This window comes from Desmodus rotundus, chromosome 11 (assembly GCF_022682495.2).
Source record: "Desmodus rotundus isolate HL8 chromosome 11, HLdesRot8A.1, whole genome shotgun sequence".
NCBI lineage: Eukaryota > Metazoa > Chordata > Mammalia > Chiroptera > Phyllostomidae > Desmodus > Desmodus rotundus.
In genome coordinates, this window is record NC_071397.1 from 70,605,666 (window position 1) to 70,629,152 (window position 23,487).

General features: G+C 36.1%; 1 protein-coding gene across 1 annotated transcript in view; it reads right to left on the minus strand.

Annotated features, from left to right (window-relative positions):
- The window catches only part of TBC1D32 (TBC1 domain family member 32), a 186,107-nt gene that overhangs the window by 78,122 nt on the left and 84,498 nt on the right, over nucleotides 1–23,487 (minus strand). Inside the window, exon 23 of the mRNA XM_045188724.2 lies at nucleotides 16,048–16,136. Within this exon, the coding sequence (XP_045044659.2) occupies nucleotides 16,048–16,136 (89 nt within the window). The remainder of the gene's footprint in view (nucleotides 1–16,047; nucleotides 16,137–23,487) is intronic.

Here is a 23,487-nt window from a genome sequence, read left to right on the forward strand (position 1 = left end):
TTGGCAGGATGTGGACACTCATTCTACAACAATCTTTTAAGCTGTATGTTTATATTTTATGCAATATTTATTTTTAGCATTTTGTTAAAAATTGAAGTGCTACTATATTAGGGTAGGTAATGGGAAATGTATATTATTATACTCATATGAAGTATAAATGTGTATTCAACAAATTCAAAATACTAATAAAGAATGCATACTTTAATGATCATGCATAAAGATTCTTGTAAGACCCTATAACTACTGCCATGTACCACTAAATTATGTAATCATCTAATAAACAGATCTTAATGACTCACTAACTATGCCAGCATGTCTGCGTAGCTAGCAGCTAGAGTAGAAGCAGCCACTTGAGTAAGACAATTTCATTTCTTTAGCCTAACCGCAATACTAAAGCTAGGGTTACAAAGTGAGCAGAAGTGTGCAGATTAATTTATTTCCACTAATCGAGAAAAATGATTTTAAAAAGTCTCAAAACATATATTATTAGGCTTATAAGCAACAAGTTGTGAAGTTGAATTTTTGTTGGCCCCAAACCAAATTTCCCAAAGTGATGAAAAAAGATTCTGCTGTTCACTTCACATATAGAGCAAGTTGGTTATATCAAGAAGTATTCTAAAAAAGTAAACAATTATCCAAGGTGAATCCAAATTCATGAGTAAACTAAATAAAATTTTAATGGTATTTTTTTATGAACAGTGATAACATAATACAAATAATTTAAAGTAAGTTAATGTAAAAATATCAACAGTTAGTTGCACAGGCAAATTTCATAAGTGTTTGTGTGTGCGTGTGCATGTGTCTTTCTCAGGATAGAATTAAAAGTAGATTAACTTTACCTACTAGACAAAGGAAATAAATCGATATGCTATTTCAAGATTTTCCCTCTCTGAAAAGGTGTAAACTATAGTAGTCAAATTGTAGCAAATGCTAGCGTCTCACACAGTATCATCTATAAACTACATTAACTTTTTCTTCTTCCTTGGTCACCTAGTTAGAGAAAGTCGCCAAAAGTGTGTGTTGTAAATGTGTGTATCAAATGTTTATCCAATTTACTAGTGTCCTCAGGGCCAGTTTAGGCTTCTTACAAATGCTATTTGGACTTGATGGTGAAGTTCTGTGCACGTATAATTCTATGTTTTGGAAGACCATAATGCACAATACCAGCTGAGTGGGGTAGGAGTTCAGGGAATAATCCTATAATCCTATTATTGAAAATTTTAGTCTTTTACCTAATATTCTACTTTCATCTCTGTTCTCAGTGGTGCTTGTAATTCCTAGTGTTTCTAGGAAGCTGTGATGTGCAAAAGTTGCTTCTGAGCCTCCTCCCACTGCCAGCTTGGGTATTAGCTTTCCTGGACTGCTAATATGTTATAATTCATCCATTTGTTCTGTAGCTTCCAAAATTATATTGTGAAAATCTCCACCCATATCTGTCTCAAAAATTTTCATCCCACAAACCTTTCTCATTGAAAAAGTACCTTCATCAAAACAAGGGTGTAAACCAAGATACAGGAAATTTGATCCCAGATAAAAGAGGATCCAACTCAGAAGACAAAAGCAATTCCCAGGATGGAAAAGGGAAATCCCAGGAGGGCTCACTCATAGGGCCAAAGGATCCTCCAGTATGAAATGGAACAAGGTGTGGTGTAAGAACAAACAGTAATAACAGATGTCCTCTTGTTCACTGACTGTTTATGTTTTCACAAATAAAAATAGGACATGGTCCCTGCCCTCAAGAATGTAAAAACCTTGCCTGGCTGGTGTGGCTCAGTGGATGAGTGCCGGCCTGCAAACCAAAGGGTCACTGGTTCAATTCCCAGTCAGAGCACATGCCTGGGTTGCAAGCCAGGACCTCCAGTGGGGGGGGGGGGGCACATGAGTGGCAACCATACATTGATGTTTCTCTCCCTCTCTTTCTCCCTCCCTCCCCCTCTTTCTAAAGATAAATAAATAAATAAAATATTTTTTAAAAACCACCAGAAATTATTTTTAAAAAGAGTGTAAAAACCTTGCGACATAATTAGAAAGAATAATTGTAAGGCACTTTGGTGTTTACCTCATGAAGAAGTACAACGTATAGGTCAGATATTGCATTCTCAGGAACAAAATATTTAGGTTCAAATACCAGCTTCACCATTTACTAGCTGTGTCACCTTAAGGAAATGGCTTAACTTCTTTGGCTCAGGTAAGTCAACTTGTAAAAGTGGAGATAAGAAAGATACCTATTTCATAGGACTATTCTGAAGTAAGTGACTTAAATGTAAAACTAATACCAGTTCCTGAGACATAATAGGCACTGTGTGTTACACAGCAGCAGAGGTAGCAGCATACATTTGAGGATAGTCTAAGGATATATTAGTAGATAACACATAAAATAAAGCAAATGAACAAAATCATACAATTATTAATTTCAGAAAAAAACAAAGTAGGGCCCTGGATGGTGTGGCTCAGTGGACTGAGCACCCGCCTGTGAACCAAAGGGTAGCCAGTTCGATTCCCAGTCATGGCTCATGCCTGGTTTGCAGGCCAGGTCCCCAGTGTGGGGCACATGAGAGGCAACCACACACTGATGTTTCTCTCTCTAAAAATAAGTAAATGCAATCTTCAAAAAAAAGACTTTAAAAAATAAATAAAGTAGGAAAAAGAAAATATAGTTATGGTATACTACTTCGCCAACAAATGAATATACGGATAAAAGACTGCACATTTTTGATAGGGATTTAATCAAGATTGTGATAAAACTATGGAGCAGGGAGAGAGGAAGAGCACAGGAAATGTAAATTCTAAGTTTCTATTGATAAATCTCTAAAGACAAGAGATAAAGTTTAAAAATCAAGACATGGCATAGTACAAGCATGTTATTTAAAAACCTGGAGTTGAATACGCAAAAGAATTCAAGGAGTTGAAAGTAGAAGTGGGACTTGGCAATGGGGAAGGATGGGTAGAAGATGATTCTTCATTCCTAAAAACCATCCCATAATACTTGGCTTTTTAACTATGTAATTTATTACTTTAATAAAAATAAATTAAAATAGTGTTTGGTAGATATCACATAAACCATGAACTGAAGCCTTGTCTAGCTCTTCGGTCAAAAATAAATAAATATAGGCTCTGTGCTGGCAGTGGAAAGTAGATTTAAAACATACAGAATGATTTACTTAGTTCTTACTTTTCCTCAAATAGGTAAAACAAATATTTGTTTTCTAAGCTCTAAATTGTCTTTTAAAAAGTTCTTTTCACCTAATTAAATTTTGTCTCTAATATAATGAAACTGAATCAATATGATTTAATTTCTGTCATAAAGAAAAATATTTTGGGTAAAAGAGTTATAAAAAATGTTAAACTTGAATTGGACATTACAAATGAATTTATCTTGTTTAAATTAGAAACCTAAAATAAAATTCCACTGGGTAAAGGATTTAGGTTCAACCACAGGAAATTGGCATTATTGAGTGGGAAAAAAATCAAAATATATTCAGATGGGATAAAGAATTGTTAACCAAGGTAACCAGACTACTAAGATTTGCAGGATTTTGTGTTAATCATTAAGACTCAAATTGGTTACTGCTCTTATGAGATAATAAATTATAACCTTGATATACTGACCCTGTAAATTTTGTGATTAGTTATATGTTTTATATATATTATAAAATATAAATATGCTAATTAAGGGCTTCTTATGCACTGAAAAAAAAGTTCTTAATGTTATACTGTATAACCCCAAATAATTTACAAAAATATCCAATTCATCACTGTAATACCACAGACAGCTGCATAAATTTGTGATGCTCCACAGGAGATATCAACATATCTTTGAATATGTACCAACAAGCATAAATAGCATAATTAAACAAAAGAACAGTCCGGGGCCAGATTGCTTTAACTATCAATTGGTCAGAATATGAGGTGCACGGGCTCGCAATGACCGCTGCTCTGAGCCCTCTGACTTGAGGGCTGACTTGAGGAGAGCCCGCTATGCCCCAAGTTAGCCAGGACACTAAGAGTTCTGCAGTTGAGCTTAGGCCCAGATATCAACAGGAAGAAACAGACATTGTTTTGCCTCAGATGCAAAGGGAGCCTCCCAGTCTAGTCTAGAAATGGGCATTTTATATCACTGCAAAACTAGATTTTGAAACACCATACACTGTATAATTTATTTCTTTTCCCCCTTCTCCTCTCCCTACCCCTTCTCCCTAAGTGATTTAAAATTTTCAAAGTCATGATGTAAAGGTCTGTAATTCCTTACCTGTAAACCTTACGATGAAGAACTGAGAATTTTTAAGTATTCGGGAACAAAACACAGTACGGATGGAGTCTGGAGCAATACCTCATACGCAAGCATATTAATATTTCTTTGGCAAAATATATTTCAAATTCTTCAGGTTAAATTAAAACTATAAAGCCTCACATCATTTCAGGTAAAATTAGGTGTAGATAGAAAATATGTTATAAAAAAGTTTATTTTTTAAAAACCTTTTCTGAATTTTAGAATTCCACATCAGAGATTGTGGCACATGAACAGATAACGTCAAGTGAATATCCATTAACATATTCATAAATATAAAGAATCTGTTTTTAGTGCATGGTATATAGAAATTTATTCTTAAAATCCAACCAAACACCTCTGAATTTCGATTAATTTCTGGAAATGAAAATCAGTGCTACTTAATGTGAATATTGAACTATTTGCAGGAATAAGACAATGTCTGAAATTCAGGACTAACTCTTTCACCTGTTTGGAATGTAGCTTGAATACAGTGGATACCGCAGGAGTTGTCTAATAACCCAAATCAAATCTCACCACCAGAAGAATGATAACTCTCTGTTCCTAATGACTACATACTTTTTATATCACTTATTATATATTATCACATCATTAACTTGCACAGGTGGGCACTTGTCCAGGGAACCAAAAAGGTTAGTCCCAGGTATAATCTCCACTTGAAGGAAGTCCAAGCACGTCCTTTGTTTAACTCATGCCTGCAGTCACAGGCCCCTTCTCTTTACCCTGCTGCTTTCTCCTAATATTTCTCCCCTGAATAGACTGAGTTAATGCATTCCTTTTCTACTAATATTCTAAATATTTTCATATATGTACCACCTTACATTCCATGTTATACTTTTACAAACTCTTAATCAAATGTGTACATTGTGTATACATCTCACTTAATAAAATGACATAATAATCTAACACAAAAGATTTCCTTCTGATCAGCACAAACTAGCTAGCAGAAACGCAATGCCCAATCAACTGATGACCAAAACCAAGAATGGGACATGAATTACATACAAACTGACCACAGCACCAAAACTGGAACTTCAAGTGTCTGAAACACATATGACCAGATGTGAAGAGGAAAAAAGAGCAGCAGGGTCAGTTTGCCAACAAAACACTGCATGTGGAACAGGCATGAGCAGAGGCTGCAGAGAGCCTGCTCACTTGCTCTTGTGATGAATTCCTATCTTTGTTTCAGAAAGTGCTCTGAGATCTCCTGAAGCTGGAAGTTAATTTGGACTTCTGTAAGTGCACACAGAGTATAGTTTGGGGGCATACTGAGTTTTCTTAAATTGCTGGTATGCAGATCCAATGCTCAGTAATTTAGACATATAATCAAGGGAAAACTTAGGGATAGATACACAGATACAGGATCAGCCAGTAAAAAGTGATAACTGAAGCCATCGTAGGGAGGAAAATGGAAAAACAGACTGATGGCATATACTAGGAGAGAATTCAATTGGAAAGACACATAGTAGAGAGGAAGGAGAATAAGAAACAAATGACTGATAAAAAGGAATCCAATAATAAGGAAAAGAAGGGTCACAAAAAAAACTCTGTATATAACAGTGTAGCACTTAGTAGAAATTCAATAAATATTTTCTGAGTGAATAAAAAAGTATTTTTCTAAAGTATCAATAGTGGGTAGAATATAAAGTGTTACAGTGAAGTCAAGTACGAGTCATAAAAAGAGGGCAGATAGAAATACACAGGGTTGAAAATAGCCTACTCTTGAACTTTGCAACTCCATTTCTAAGGATTTGTTGTAAAGAAATAATTACAGGCAGGGAGTTATCCATGAAGATGTATAATAAAAATTTCAAATAACCTACATTTACTGAAATATTATCTGTCCTTTAAAATTATGGTATATATCAGGGGTGTCAAACTCATTTTCACTGGGGGCCCACATCAGCCTCGCAGTTGCCTGCAAAGGGCCGAATGTAATTTTAGGACTGTACAGATATAACTACTCCTTAACAGTTAAGCGAGAGCTCAGTGCTGCCGCCAGGTAGAAACAAGGTGCTGGGCCAGATAAAAGAAGCTGGAGGGCCGGATTCAGCCCATTGGCCTTGTGTTTGCTACCTGTGGTATAGATGAATGTTTATAGCAATAAAGGATAATTTTAAATAATTAAGTAAAAAAAGAATACTTTTAAAACAATAAAACTCCTCTTCTTCAAAAACATATTTCAGCTAAAGGCTGAAAAATATGGACATGAAGAGGCTAACTGTGGGTATGTTTAAAAGGTAGGATAATGAGTATTTTCATTATTTTCCAACCTGTATAAACAGGAAGTTGTTGATTAAATAAGAATTTTAAATCAGTTACTGATGTCTTCAATTAGTAGTAGGTCATTTGATTATTCTCTTCAAATTAAATTAATACAGTAAAATTAGATATTGGATATGTATATATAGGTCTGCATGTTCGTGTGCATACAAAATCCAAAATGTAGATGGTTTTGTAGTCAGATTATATTCTAATTTATGATATTAAAAAAAGTTTACAAGAGATAATTTTAAAATTATTTCTCATTACTAATGCTAGTCATATTTAAGTTCAGTTAGCATCTGGGTCACAGGGAATAAATAATTTGATGATTTATTGTGATACAATATTAATGTCTATCTATGTTTGTTAAAATAACCAGAATGTTTCTAAACAAATAAATAAAAATATTTTTTAATTTTCCTCCTAAAGTCATCTCCTAGGTTAGAGTTTTTACAAAGAAGATAGTTATGCATAAAACTGTTCATCAAACTATGTATAAAATCTACTGCTGGCAGATAAATGTAAAATAACTGAAATAGCAAACGATCAATTTTAAAGGCAGTTCTGTAAGCATATATTCTTGAGTTTTGCTTTGAAGAAAATTAACAATAAATAGATAATATCAGGGTTTCAAATGTATTATAAATATGTTTTGGGATAACTCTATTTAATATTTCTTTAAGAATATTAAATTTTAATGTGTATATTTAATTAAAAATTATTCATAAGATTTACATTGTTAATAAATAATTCTACAGTCTATAACTTAAATTTAATTTGAAGTCTGATATTAAGAAAACTATTAATATTCAATGTAATATTTCTCCAAGTGATACAGTTTTTATATTGAGATAAAATATTATAGGGCAGAGTATAATATCCCCCCAACCTAAACATAGTTAAGAAAATCTCAAACTGCTAATCCTTGGGCAATATCAAAAGTTTCCAGGGGATCTGAAACCCAAACCAAAGGCAACAAAAGTAAAACTAAACAAATGGGACTATATCAATCTAAAAAGCTTCTGTGCTGCAGGGAAGTCATCAACAAAATGAGTGGGCAACCTACTGAATGGTTAAAAATACTTCCAAATCATATCTGATAAAAGGTTACATCCAAATATATGAACTCATACAACTCAATAGTAAAAATACAAACAATCTGATTAAAAAATGGGCAGAGGATCTAAATATTTTTTCCAGAGAGACACACAGATGACCAATGTGTACATGAAAAGATGTTCAATGTCCCTAAACATCAGGGAAATATATATCAAAACCACAATAAGATACCCTATCACAGCTGTGAAGATGACTATTATCAAGAGACAGAAATGACAAGTGCTGTCGAGGATGCGGAGAAAAGGAAACCCTTGTACACTGTTGGTGGGAGTGTAAACTGGTGCAGCCACTACAGAAAACGATCTGGAGGTTCCTTGAAAAGTTAGAAATAGAACTACCTAATGATGCAGCAATTCCACTTTTGGGGGTATTTATCCCAAGAAAATGAAAACATTAATTCAAAAACACAGATGCACCCCCACCATGTTCACTGCAGCATTACTTACAATAGCCAAGATAGAGAAGGAACCAGAGTATCCATCTACGAATAAATAAAGCAAATAAATATATACAATGGAATATTATTCAGCAATACCAAATGAAATTCTGCCAGCTGCAGCAACATGGGTGAAAGTCATACAGAGAAAGACAAATACCATATTATCTCACTGTACATGGAATCTAAATTTAAAAATAAAAAGACCTCATAGATACAGAAAACAGGTGGGGCTGAATGAAATGGGTAAGGGGAATCGGAAAGTGAAAACTTCTAGTTATAAGACAAGTAAGGCATCAAGATGTAATTCAGCATGGAGAGCATCGTTAATAACCCTGCAGTACACATTTGAAAGTTGCCCAAACAGTAAATCTTAGAAGTTCTCATCACAATTTTGAAAATATTGTAACTATGTATGGTGATGAATACTAATAAGACTTAACTGTGGTAATTATTCCCCAATATACACAAATCTCAAATCATTATATTGTATACCTGAAACTAATATAATGTTAGGTCAACTACACCTCAATTAAAAATAAAGAATTATAGAAACTAAGAAAACCATTGTGCCTTATTTGGTAACCTTAAAAGACAATGTGTTCAAAATATAATTTACAAACAAATTTTTCAATAAATACACAACTTTCTTTTTTAAAAAAATTTCAAGAAACTGTCTTATTCAATCAACAAATTTAGTAAACAAATGTTTACCAATAACCAAAAAGTACCTGGCAAGGTGGTGGACCTAAAGGTTAAGGAAAATGATACTCCTTCCAGATGTTTAAGTTTTAGTCTTGGGGAGAAATAAACATCAAATCTATGGGAAGGACCATGAAGGCAGAGGACATGCGGTAAAGACAGTATCAGAGTTGCAATAATAAGTCCACAAAGGAAGTAATTCATGAAGCAACGCTGGCCTTGAAGGATGAGCCAAATTTGTGTAAGGAGACAAAAGTGAAGGCAATATTCAAGTCATAAAAACAAGTACAGAGGCCATGATAACTCAGAGCATTGTTCTGGCTGTGGAAAGGAAGAAAGTAACATGCACAGGAAAGGTGGAGACAGATTGTGCGGCTCCTTGAAAGCCACATAAAGGGTTCCAAAATAGACAATTATTTAAAATGGGAAGGGTGAGGAAATTCATAAGGATGTATTTCTTTTCTGCATTAATTATTCACACTTTTTTCATTTTCCTAATATCCAATTCCTCACTAGGTAGTGAGGTTGAAGAGAATGAGCACCACATCTTACTTGTCATTACATCCCCCACATCCAGCACAAAGTATAACAGGGCTCAATAAATATTGCTGAGTAAATAAAGTACATAAAAGTAGACTACAAACTTATAAATCTTGATCTGCAGCATATATAGTAAGTACTGCATATCTTATGGCATTATACCAAGTGACCCAGATTAGCCTCAACTACCTCCCTTTCTAGCCTCCAGGTTAGAAAGAAAAGTAATAGGGTCTCTGACTCATGAAGGCTGGTCGGGAAAAGGCAGAGCATCCTTCTAACATAGGTACAGACAGGAAAGGTGGCAGTCCAATGACCTCATCCTTCATACTAGAGAGTCAATCATTACTGTCCAAAAGTGAACTATAATGCTCAAACTATTTGAATGTTTTACATAATATTTTCTTAACCCTAGGGAAATCTCTGGGGAAATTACCCCCGGAATAAAAAATCAGTTATCTGAAATTCAGCAATTTCTTCTGTGTCACTTGGGTTTCTTCTCTTTCAAATACATTTCAGTTAGAATTTAAAACTATACAAATACCATGTGATCTTACTTGTATGTAGAATATAATAAACAAAATAAACTAAGGAGCAAAATAGAATCAGAGGCATAGAAACATGCAACAGAATGACAGCTGTAAGAGGGGAGGGAGGAGTGGGGACTGGCTGAAAGAAGGGGCAGAGATGAGCCGAAGAACATATATGCATAGCCCATGGACACGGACAATGGTATGGGGGTTGCCAAAGGGAGTTGGGGGAACTTGGGAGAGCAAATGGGGTAAAATTAGAACAGCTGTAATAGCATAAACAATAAAAAACATAACATACAAAACAATGCAAAAATTTTAAATGATTCCATTTTTATTTAAAAAATTATATTCTGTCTGTATATACATAAAAAGATGTCTACAATGATTTTCCTTTAAGTTAATAATGTTGCTTCAGAATTACTAAGAATTTCACTTAGATATAATTAGTTTCCTGCATTTGGTTAATTTCCTTATAGCAAAGATAAATTGTTTGAAAAGCAAAGAAAAAAAGTTAAGATGACTCTTAGTATTAAGCAGTTGAATAGATAGTTGGGCCACTTAGTGATTTGTTTTGTTTGTTTCTTGTGCGAGGTGTTTCAACATGTGAAGTTTATGACGTTTGAGAAATGTATGAGTTGAGATGTCAGGAGGGAGTTGTACACATGAGTCTGCAAGCTCAGAATGGTAAGTTTAGGGTAGGGATATAAACTGGGGCATCCACTGACATATATATGATACTTAAAGGTAAATCTGTAAGTGGATGAACTAGTGGCAGAAGGTATGCAGTAGTCCTCCTCATCTGTGGTTTTGCTTTCCAAGGTTTCATTTACCTGTGGTCAACCGTGCTCTAAAAATTTTAAATGGAAAACTGCAGAAATAAACAATTTTTAAGTTTTAAACAATTTTTAAGTTTCAAATTAGGGTGATAAAGTCTCGCTCCAAACCACCCACGTCATCAATCATCCCTTTATCCAGCATGTCCATGCTGTATAATGCTACTCACACATTAGTCACTCAGTAGTCACCTTGGTTGTCAGATCAACCAAGCGGCACTGCAGTGCTTATGTTCTAGTAACCCTTCTTCCCCTTAATAATGGCCCCCAAGTGCATGGGTAGTGATGCTTGCAATGTGGATATGCTAAAGAGAAGCAGGCAGTGTATGTGTGAATAGGAAAGACACAGCACAGAGTTCAGTACTATCCGCAGTTTCAGACAGCCACTGGGGGGGCTGTTGTGGGTAAGAGGGGACTGCTGTAAAGACAAAAAGGGGGCCTGGGACCAATACTAAGTAGTCCGACATTCAGAGCTTGCTTAGAGAATGCAGTGGATAAGAAACAGCAGTCACAGGAGTGTGTGGTGTCACAGAAGTGAAGAAATTAGAACTTTCATGCTAAAGAAATGGTCCACTATATCAAATGCTACTGATACTTATAGTAAAACAAGAATTAAAAAGAGAAGAATCCACTAGATTCATCATTAGAAAGTTACAAGTAATCTTAAAATGAGTGTGGTGTGCAGTTCTGATAGAGTTTTAGAGTCAATGTCAAATCTATGTGGGCTGAGAAGCAGAGAGAGTTGAGTAAGTGGGCGCAGTTCATACAAACTGCCTTTTGCTATAGTGAGAGGTGGAGAAATAGGACAGTGGCTGGAGAGAGACACAAGGTCAAAGAAGGTTTCTTTTCGCAGGTGTTCTGATCTGTTTCATTTTAACATGGGTCATGGAATGCATGTCTGCACACTGATACTAATAGTGGTAAAGGACAGATTTACCATACAAGATTTGTAAGATCTTGGCAAATAAAAATGCAAATTTTTAAATAGAATGTGATGATGGTGTTGAAATGTGAAAATCTACATTTTACTAAGTCCCATATAGCCTCATCTAAATGCTGTGGTTAACCTAAAGAAGTTGTATCAAACTTATCCGTATGGTAAATTTTTGAAGCACAGGTAAAAAGTAAATGGAACAGGAGTGCTAAAGGTAAAAGTTAAACACATTAACAAGATGATCTATTGAAGGGAACAGTACCATTACAAGGTACAATTAGAAACAACCAAAACACTATGGGAGCGAAAGATCAGGTAAGAATCCAAAACACACAGAAACACAAGATTTATGTACTACTAAGCCATGATCTAAATTATCACTCAACTGGACCTCAATGACCAATTCTAGATTGAAATTAGAAAAAAATGAAGTAAATAACTTTGAAGTATGACCTAAAAATAAAACTGAATTAAAATTTGGGTTGGTCAAAAAAAGTCCGTTTAATTATAAAAGACATAATAACAATAACAAGGGGGGTGGAAACAGGGGAGAGAGGTTGGGGGGGCTGAGGTGGTGGGGAGGGGTGGGGGAAAAGGCAGAAAACTGTACTTGAACAATAATAAAAAAAATGTTAAAATAAAAAAAAGTGTTCAGTTTTTTTCCATAACACAAAAGGTGCATTTCTCATTTGCACCAATAACTTTTTTTTAACATTTAAGACTTCAGTTTGATTACATCTGAAGTCAAGTTTATTCATAATTTAAAGAGAAGACTGTGAATGTAGTGCTTATATCATTGGATAAGGTGAGATGGCTGAAATCAAGCTTTATAGGAATTACCCTTGAGAAAGCTCTAACACTTCACTATAAGTTTTCCAGAATGAAAGCAGATGGAAGCTAAAAATTTTCACCAATAACTTTATTGATTTGAATACTTTGAGTATGTCGGCTATCTCCCATGTGGTATAACGTTGATTGCTCTCAATTAATGTCTTGATTTGATTGCTATCAATTTCAACTGGTCTACCCAACCATGGAGCATTATCCAGCTAGAAATCTCCAGCATGAAACTTTGCAAACCACTTTTGAGATGTTCAACCAGTCACAGCACCTTCTCCACACAATGCACAAATCTTGTTTTTCGCATTTTCAGTTGCATTTTTTACCTTTCTTGAAATAATAAAGCATAATATGCCAAAGTGTTGTGCATATTTCCATCTTCCATATTAACACAGCTACACAAAACTTCACCAATTTTGATAAGTTTTTGTAAATGCACACTTATACGACAGCTGTCACAATATAATCTAACAAAATCGTTTGAATGAAATTAAAGACAACTAGGTGCTACTAGAACCATCTTATGGAAAAAAAAAACAAACGGACTTTTTGGCCAACCCAATATTACATGAAAGATCTTCACAATAAAATGAAATAAATTTCTTGTCAATTAAAAACTTGTTAAAAGACACATAAATTACAAATGTCTTTGAGAAAATGATTTTATCGTTTTCTTTGAATGCTAACATAGAAAACTATTTGACGGCATATAGAAGACTACTGGGATACTGAAAAAATGAAGACAAAATGTATTTCCTAGTAAAACACAAAAACAGTAAAGAGAAAATAAATATAAATCAACACTTAAAGTACTACTAGTGTTACATTTATTACTAACATTTTTATAGTGTTTGTTACAAGACAAACACTGTTTTAAGCCTTTTTTATTTTTCATTTATTTTTTATTTTCCATTTTATTTTTATTTTTCATAATTCTTACAATAATTCTGAAAAATACATAATTTTCCTCCATTTTACAGATGAGTAACAGAGATCTTACCTCACACAACTAGTGGACAACAGGCAGTGTGACTCCAGAGTCCGTGTCCTAACTACTATACTGCACAACTCTATTATATGTATCAGCAATGAAACAGCAAGTTTTCTAGTGTAGGATAGATTGACTCCACTGGAGTATTATGAGAAAGCACACACCATGAAAGTCAATGTATTTGATTCCCAGGAGCATTGTACTTCTTGGATTGCTTTGTACATAACTTAAAATCCTATTGTTAATTTTTTTGGCAGAATAATAAAGAAAAACACTATTCTATCCAAAAATATAGAAAACTGGAAGAAATTCATTTAATGTATTAATAACAAAAGGCCAAAATCTGTGTTCTATAGTGACAAAACTCAGAAACATACTTGCTGTGCAAAGGAGGTTCTATTGAATGAATTTTTCCTAATATTCCTCAACACTGTTTGCTATGTGATATATCAGATGTTAAACACAGAAAGTTAAAATTTAGTGTGAAATTCATTTAGAGATAAAGGGTATATCATCCAATGGACTGTAACAGCTACAGATTTTTATATCTTCTTTGAACTATTAATGAATGGTTAAATGAAGCTCAGCTATTAATGAATAGTTAAAAAAAACCTTGAGTCCAAGATCTGTAATATACATTACTATCAGATAATTCTAATTTTAGAAAAGTAATTGCTTTATTTCTTTGGTAGAGCATTATCCATGACCCTCTCCCTCATGTCTGAGGAAGTTATTTTGCCAGTAGAAAGAAGAATAAAAAGTCACAAACCTAAGCATATTTCTTTAATTCAGCTGCTTTTAGAGATAAGTAATGTGTAGATCAATAAAGTAGTTATATGTCTCAATGTGACCAAAAGATTAAGAATTTTATGATTCTCTGTAGCTCAAACACCTCTATCCTTCTCACCCCAACCCTGTCCATTTGAACACGCTAAATAAAATCTTAAGGAATATATGAGGTCTGTCCAGAAAGTATCCAGCCATGTACTAAGTAAAATAGAGATTTCGTTGAAGAAGATACAAGAAACATTGTACACAGGACAATGATGTCTCAGTCCCCTTCAAAGTAGGCATCTTGAGACCTCACACAGATCTTCCAGTATCTCTTCCACTTTCAAAACATGGTCTTGATCTTGCTGCGACTTTGCTGTTCCTTGTTCAGGTGTGGAGAACCAGGCAACTTCCATTGGGATGACTGGGCTCTGGTTTCTGGGTCATAGACACAGACCCATGATTCACCTCTGGTATGACCTTCTTGAGGAAATCTGGTTTATTGGCAGCAGTCTGAATCAAGTCATTAGCAACCGCAGCACAATGATCATTCTGGTAGCAGAAGCTGAGAAATGGATTTTGCCACGACACGTTCCACAACAAGATCCTGGGTCAAAATCTCAGACACACTAGTTGTTAGAATCCCCACATCAGCTTCTAGTTCTCGCACTGTCAGTCACTGATCTTTGCTGACTGCAGCCTGTACACGTTCAACATTCCCAGGTGTTCTGCTTGTTGCAGGCCTCCAGAACATGGATCGCTTTCAACAGATTCTCAAACATCTTTGAAGTATTTAGGCCACACTTTTTAAAAAGATATTATTTATTTATTTTTAGACAGAGGGGAAGGGAGGGAAGAAGAGAGGGAGGGAAACATCAATGTGTGGTTGCCTCCCATGTACCTGCACCAGGGACCTGGCCTGCAACCCAGACATGTGCTCTGACTGGGAATCGAACCAGTGACCCTTTACTTCGAAGGCCAGCGCTCAATCCACAGGGCCACACCAGCCAGGCTGGGCCGCACTTTTATTGAACTGTACTCATTCCCATCATCCACAAAAGCTTTCTGAATCATTCAAATAGTTTCCACAGAGGAATGTTCAAGCTTAATCTTAAAGTTGAAGCAGATTTGTGGCTCTACTTGCACATTTTACATGCAATAGCCACACAGAACACATGCTAACACATGTCTAACGGCGTCTACTGCCCCCACTGACTAGTATGGTGAAGTCATCATTGTTCGCACATGCACATTACAGTCCACTCTCCTTGGCTGCCAGGTTACATCAGTGCCACACAAACTGTTCTCATTATATTAACAGTGGCTGGACTTTTTCTAGACAGACCTCATAAACTCAACCAGAAAGACTTAAAACTTGGGAAATTGCAGTTATATAATATGATTAACATAAAAGAGCAAAATCTGAGCTTCTAGATAAGTCAGCCATTTCTAGGTCCCTTCCAAGACTATATGATGGCAGGAACCTAATCTAGTATAAAACCAGGAAGCCCCAGTTCATTCCTGAGTAAACTGTATAGTTCGCAAAATGTCTCTGTAAATCTAACAAAAGTGGAAGACACTGTAATAATACAGAACCGAAATGTAGACAGAGGCCATAATATAAAAATACAATGGCTATAATTTACTTTGTGTGTAATATTACAGGAAGGCAAGTTACTTTTAAATATGCTTTAAAAATCAGATTATTTTAAATACTTTTTGAAAGTATATGGAATGGATGTTTTTTCCATGTTCTTGCAATGTCAATATATATCTCAAGTATAATTTAGCATCTTACCTTAGACCAAAGATGTGTGATTGCTCATAGTTGAATAAAGAACGAATCTTAGCCTCAGAATTCAAAATTATAAGCCTATCAATAATATCCTGAAAAAGAAAGACTTAGAGTAAGACTGGGCTTAACTGAAACCATTTAAAGAAAATCAAATAAACAAATATTTATTTAGATTTGTGGTTCTTAAACTTGGCTTTACATTTGAATCACATAGGGAGGTATTAAAAGAAAAAAGTGCTAATGCCTGAGTCTCATCCCTAAAGATTCTAAATTAACTGGTCTGGGTATGACCTGGGCGTTAAGATTTGTGAAAGTTCGTGAAACAAATTATCTAATGTTTAGCCAAAGTAGAGAATTGCTAATTTATATCCCATTCTGGTACTGTGTGATCAGCTTATGCAACTGATTAAGTACTGATTAAACTGCTAAAAATGTAAATTACTCTGAAAAACAAATATGAAATCTACAAATGTGAAGCATGAACAGTTTTACCTAATAACTATTTGAGATTTTGTTAATATGTATTCTCTGTTCATGTAAATCAGTGGTTTCCAACCCTGGTTGAACACGGAAATCACCCAGGGAACTAGATAGATGATAGATAGATGATAGATAGATAGATAGATAGATAGACAGACAGACAGATGTCCAGGATCAATCTTGGAACAACTAAGTCACTATCAGTAGGAGTATAACATTAAACTCCTTTTAAAAGCTCCCCAAGTTGTTCCAATGGGTAGCCAGGCATGAACACTTCTGATGCAAGAACAGGGAAACCTGATGGCCTACATGTCACCAGCTGTCCCAAACACTGACAACTCAACCTACCACTCAATTTCAAGCACTCTATAAAAGCCGTTCTTTCTATAATGCCCTGCTTTTGTGTGTACCTTCAGATTCAGGCCTAAGAAATGTGTCCACAGACAAACACTTGTGCCTCACAACGCTCATTTTCCTGACCAGGAAAACGGCTACCTGCTAGTGAGTTTAAATTCAAGATCATTCTGTGACCAGTAGGGCAAAAGAAGAGACGTTTCACTATGGAATAAAGTCATGTAACATGTACTGAGTGGTAGAACAAACATTGTATCACCAAATAAGTAAAAGCCAGAGAATGAATTTGTAAGGAGTAGGTCATAATGGATATCTCAAAATCATGTTTAAAAAATACTGATCAAACCATAGTAAAAACTAGATGATGTATAAACTTACCTAGGAGAAGTTTATACCCCAAACTTAGGAATGCATTTACCATTCTACAGATATCTTGTAAAAACGTGAAAATAATATTAGCAGAAGAATTCACAATCACCAAATGAACTGCCTAACTATCAAGAATAAAAAGATTGAGCTCTTAAGACAATCTGTCATTGCTGTGTGCTGCTTAGCTGGGCACTCCTTGTTTCAAGCATTATGACAGAACGAAACTCATTCAGATTCCCAGCTTCGTATTTGTATTCTCATTAATTGCCCCACTGCTTTCTCCCTTCCTTTACTAATTTTTCAGCTCGGACAGGCCTGATTTCGCTCGGGTGCAGAGCCTCGGAACTCTCCTTGAGTCTGCCCAGGCACCTGCACACTGTCAGGCAGCCTTTGCGGTAGACACGCGGAGAAACTTGTTTGCTACGTCGTTCTCCTTCAAATAGGTATTCGTTCCGATAGGTAGAAATTTTTATTGCACACTATTATAATATTTAAGAAATGATCTATTATCACTTTTTACTGTAGTAAATCTTCACAAATTGATCTGGAATTGATTACGTACCACTAACTTTCTCTTACCTGAGAGGAGGGAGACTGTCAGTTCCTAGTAGTTTCTAAAAGGATTACTAGAGATTTCTGTTTATTCTTAGGATACTAATATAAATGGCTAAAATTGAAACAGTTATCTGATTGTTAAGTTCAGACTATTTGATAGCTGATGATACCTTGTGACTCTAAAGTTCTCGCTCAGCATCTGAATACTAGATACTGTAACAATAAAAAAGACAGAGGATGTATTACCAACAAACTAATGGAAGACTAGATTACAGCCATCTATCAATGATAATGCATTTTCAGAAAACAAATGTTACAGTAAGTAATTTCTTCTCCAAAGAGGATTACATTGATGGATCACCACTTAGGGAACAAACAAAACTCCTGGGAAGCCTGCTTTATGAAGAACTTCAGTTTCTAAGCACTGCAATGCATGTCAGTAAGGCAGTTTCCTAAATCAACAGCTTCCCAGCAACCACCTTGTGCAAGAAAGGCTTGGGACTCACAAAAAGTAGTCTAAAACTCTCTTTTTAAAAAAAATATTACCCAGCTTGAGAATATATTTAATGAGACCAAGACTGGAAAAATGAAGAGAAATGTGTATCTATTCTATAAAATACATATTTAAGTGCATACTCTGCTTACACTCGTGTCTGACCATGTGTGTGCTATCTGACCCCTTTCATTTAAGAAAGGGCCACGCGAAGGGTGAGCCGCAGGTCAGTCACAATGCCAATATTCCTGCGCCTGCACCACTGGGGGTCGCTTGTGCCCGGCTGGCTCATGAACAGCCATAAACACAGCTCAGTCTGTCCAGAAAGGTCCTTCAAAGCAAGGAGTATATTTGTCCATTCTGGCTGCTGTAACAGAATATCATAGGCTGGGAGCTTATAAAGAACAGAAATTTTATTTTTTCACTGTTCTGGAGGCTAGGAAGTCAAAGATCGAGGTGCCAGAAGATTCTGTGTCTGATGAGGTCCTACTTTCTGGTCCATAGTCATGTTTTCAATGTATCCTCACATGGCAGAAGGGGAAAGGGAACCCTCTGCAGTCTCTTTAATAAGGCACTGATCACCTCCTAAGGTCCCTAAATCCAGGTATCATTACATTGGGAACTAGGTTTCTCTTTTTTTCCTATCAAATTCACTTTAAATTTTTTTTTCTTTTTTTTTATTGTTGTTCAGGTACAGTTGTGAATTAGGTTTCAGCATAAGAATTTTAGGGGTGTATGAATATTCAGTCTACAGCAGAGCAGTAGAGGAAAGTGTCTCTCTCCTGTTTGGTGGTATAAAGAGTTAAATAGTGACATTGTCCCCACACCCAAAGAGGATCCCACAAAAAAAAAAAAAAAAAAGATATGTCCATGTCTTCATTCCCAGAGCCTATGATTATTACCGTATTTAGAAAAGAGTTCTTTGCAAAGGTAATTAAATTAAGAATCTTGACATAAGAGCATCCTAGGTTACAAGAGAAAGGCAAGGGGGTAACTCCATACTTCTTCCCACAGTGGCTGCACCAGTCTGCATTCCCGCCAGTAATGCAGGAGGGTTCCCTTTTCTCCACATCCTTGCCAGCACTTGTTGCTTATTGATTTATTGATGATGGCCTTTCTGACAGGTGTGAGGTGATATCTCATTGTGGTTTTAATTTGCATTTATCTGATGATTAGTGATGTTGAGCATCTTTTCATATGTTTATTGACCATTGCAAAAAATTAAAAATGTAACTACCTATGACACAGCAATCCACTTCTGGGAATTTATCTGAAGAAACTTGAAACACTAATTTGAAAGAACACATACACCCCTATGTTCATTCCAGTGTTATTTACAATAGCCAAAATTTGGAAGCAGTCCAAGTGTGCATTAGTAGATAAGTGAATAAGACAGCTATGGAATATTTATGCAATGGAATACTATTCAGCCACAAAAAAGAAAAAAATTACCATTTGCAATAGCATGGATGTACATAGAAAACATTCTGTTAAGTGAAATAAGCCAGTTAAAGAAAGATAAGTACCGCATGATTTCACTCTTATGCAGAATCTAATGAACAAACTGAACTACTAAAACAGAGAGACAGACTCATAGAGAGCAGGCTGACAGCTCTGGGGAAAGGGAGGGACTGGGCATGGAACAACTGAGCAAAAAGGAAAAAACACAGAAAGAACTCATGGACTCAATGACAGTGTAGTGATTGTGGGGGAGGAGGGGTGGGTGGATGTGGAAGATGGTATAGGGGGAATAAATCATGACGGAAAAAAAACCTGAATAATTTTAAAGAAAAAAGACAAAGACATTTAAGGCACAGGAGGAGAAAACCTTGTGAAAATGGAGGCAGAAAGTAAGTTATGTAGCAACAAGCCACAAAATAACTGCAACACCCAGAAGCTGGAAGAGGAAAGGAAGCCTTCTCCCCTGGACCCTTGGGAGGGAATGTGGCCCTACTGACATGTTGACTTCAGACTTCTGGCATTCAGAGCTCTGAGACAATAAATTTATGTTGTTTTAAGCCACCTGGACTGTGGTAATTTGTTATGGAATCTCTAGGAAATACAATGGGAGATGGGGAAGATGGCAATATGGAGTAACAGGAGCCCCATGTCCTCTCCTGTTAGAGAATGCTATCTGGAGAAGAAGAACATGCTAATGATAATTATAGCAAACAAGCACATGGCACTTATCTTCCAGGCAGTGCTTTAATTTTTCATGTTTCATTTAATTCAATTCACTTAATTGTCACAACAACCCTGAGACAGGAATGCTCTCTTCTAACAGAGGAGAAACATAAGGTCTAAGTCATCCAAGGTCACACCACTCATAAGAAGCAGACCAGAACTAGTCTGCCTTCAGAAAACAAACTCATAACAACAACTACACTATGTATATGCCTTTCACTAAAACCAAGCTGGACAGGAGTAGTAAGAAAGGGTGGATGGAGCAGCGGGGCTCAACGGAGGGATAGACAGATACTGACCTGACTGCCTTCAAAGTTCTATTTCCACTTGTCCCTGATTTCACAAGTTGGTTATGAAAGTGAACAGATTTCTTCTTTTGCCTAAACTAACTCAAATTGATTTTCTCTAAGAACCAAAGGGGTCCTACCTGATACACCCTTTACATAACTGAAAAGCAATTCAAAATTGTACCTGTTAGAGCAGCAATTTTCAACAGGGGCCACAAGAGACACACTGGTGTGACACAAGAATTTTTAAAGCATGTAATACCTGACTCTTCAGCCAGGGGCACTGACCTCTTTTCTTTACATTGTCAAATTAATAAAGTGGTAACAGCCAACACAACAATAGCCATCCAGTGTGAATAAATCAAAATTATACCTATTTTGTCAGATTGGCAAATATATATTTTTTGCTATGCCACAGAATTTTAGTAATTAGTTCATGTGTGCTGTGAAATGAAAAAGGTGACAATTGCTATTAGCGGGAAAGAATATCATGTCATTCACCTTTAGTATGTACACTAAAACACAGCTAGGGAGTTATCCACAGGGCTTATAGTTTTGGTGGATACCTGACACAAAAGCCATGAAAACTTAAGAGCAAAAATAAACTGAAAGACCCTAAACTGAAAGACAATAAAGAAAGGAAGAGATGTCAATGGCCATCAAATATATGAAAAGATATTTGGTTTATAATGAGAAAAATATAAATTAACACTTTTCTTCTGTCAGACAAATACCTAAAGCCCTGAACACATATGATCTTCTTGATGAGCTTGCCCACAAAGAAGCATTTAACATCTTATTCATGGGAATGCAGAAGGATTATTCCATGTGGATGAAAATCTAGCAATATATATACAGAGAGAGAAGATGGAGGCAAGATAGATGGGAGTGGAGTCCACTTCCCTCTGGGCACGGGTGAAACACCTAGCTGATCTTCTGAGGAACAGAGGAAACAGCCAACGGCATTCCAGCATATATGAAGATTGGAAACCAAAAACTGTAGAAGACTTTGAAAAATCAGACGGTTAGACAATAAAACCTGGAGCTGTGAAAAGACCAGAGTTAGGCCCAAACAGGAGTCATCCTAACAACAGAGACAGTGAGACAAATTTCATTTTGCTACTCCAAAGAACTTGCAACGTGGGAGCAGTGAACAGCAGTATACCTGCTGGAAGAGGAAACCCACCAACAAAGTAACCACCAACAGATAACAACAAAAGAAGGTGAATGAGGGAGTGGAAGCCACACTAACCCCAATCCAGGACTGATCTGGAAATACAACTAAATAGTGGAGAAGTTACTCAGAACAAACAACTGAACAAGAGCAAGAGAGAAGCCTCAAAACCTTGTACACACAGAAGAATCAGCTTCAACACAACTGGCCCACACCTGCAGAACAGAATACAAGACATGGCGGATAGAGTGACCCTCAGTTAACCAGCTCGAGGGAAGGACCCACCAAAGAAAGATCCAACAACAATCAAAACCCAAAGACATACAGAGAGCCAACATAAATGACAGCCCAAGACCAGTAAGCTTGGGAGATTAAGCAGACCGCACCACTGAATCCCACTGGCATTCTACCATAGAAGTTCATACCATAAACCCAGGGAGTCAGAACAGATCAATTTAAGAAGCAGAGAATAACAGGAAGAGTCTCACAAACAATGGGAAGACAAAGAAACAATCCCCAAATGAAAGGAAAGGAGGAGGCCTCAGAAAGAATGCTAAATGAAAGAGAGGCAAGTCAACTATCAAATATTGAGTTCAAAGCAATGATTATCAGGAAGCTCAATGAGCTCACAGAGAATTATCAAAAACTACAGGGAAACTACAATGAACTCACTGAAAAATATATCAACATGAAAAAGGAAACAGAAACTATCAACAAGGGCCAAGAGGAAATGAAGAATATGATTTCTGAACTGAAGAACACAGTAGATGGAATCAAAAGCAGGCTTGATGAAGCAGAGGATCGGATTAGCGAGCTGGAGGACAAAGTAAAAAAAGCACAAGAAAAGGAAAAGAGACTCAGAAAAAATGAAGAGGGATTAAGGGAAATGCAGGACAACATGAAACGTAATAATATCCGTATAATAGAGATACCAGAAGGAGAAGAAGAGCAAGGGATAGAAAACCTGTCTGAAAAAGTAATGATGGAAAATTTCCCTAATCTAATGAGAGACAAAGTCACACAAATCCAGGAAACACAGAGTCCCAAGCAAGAGGAACTCAAAGAGGCCCACTTCAAGACATATCATAATTAAAATGGCAAAATTCCAAGGCAAAGAGACAATCTTAAAGGCAGCAAGGGAGAAACAGGAAGTAACACACAAAGGAGCCCCAATAAGGTTAGCTCCAATGGAAATGCTCCAAGCCAGAAGAGAATGACAAAAAATATTCCAAGTAATGCGAACTAGAGGCCTGCAACCAAGGCTACTTTACCTAGCAAGTCTATCAATCAAGATAAAGGCCAAATAAGGAGCTTCCCAGACAAAAGAAATCTAAAAGAATACACCTCCACCAAACCAGCTCTGCAAGAGATGCTAAAGGACTGCTTTAAGAAAAGGGAGGAAAAGAGAGAGGAACACAGGTACGAAAAAATGGCAATGAATAACTACTTATCAATAATAACCTTAAACCTAAATGGATTAAATGCTCCAATCAAAAGACACAGAATAGCTGAATAGATAAGAAAGCATGACCCACACATATGCTGCC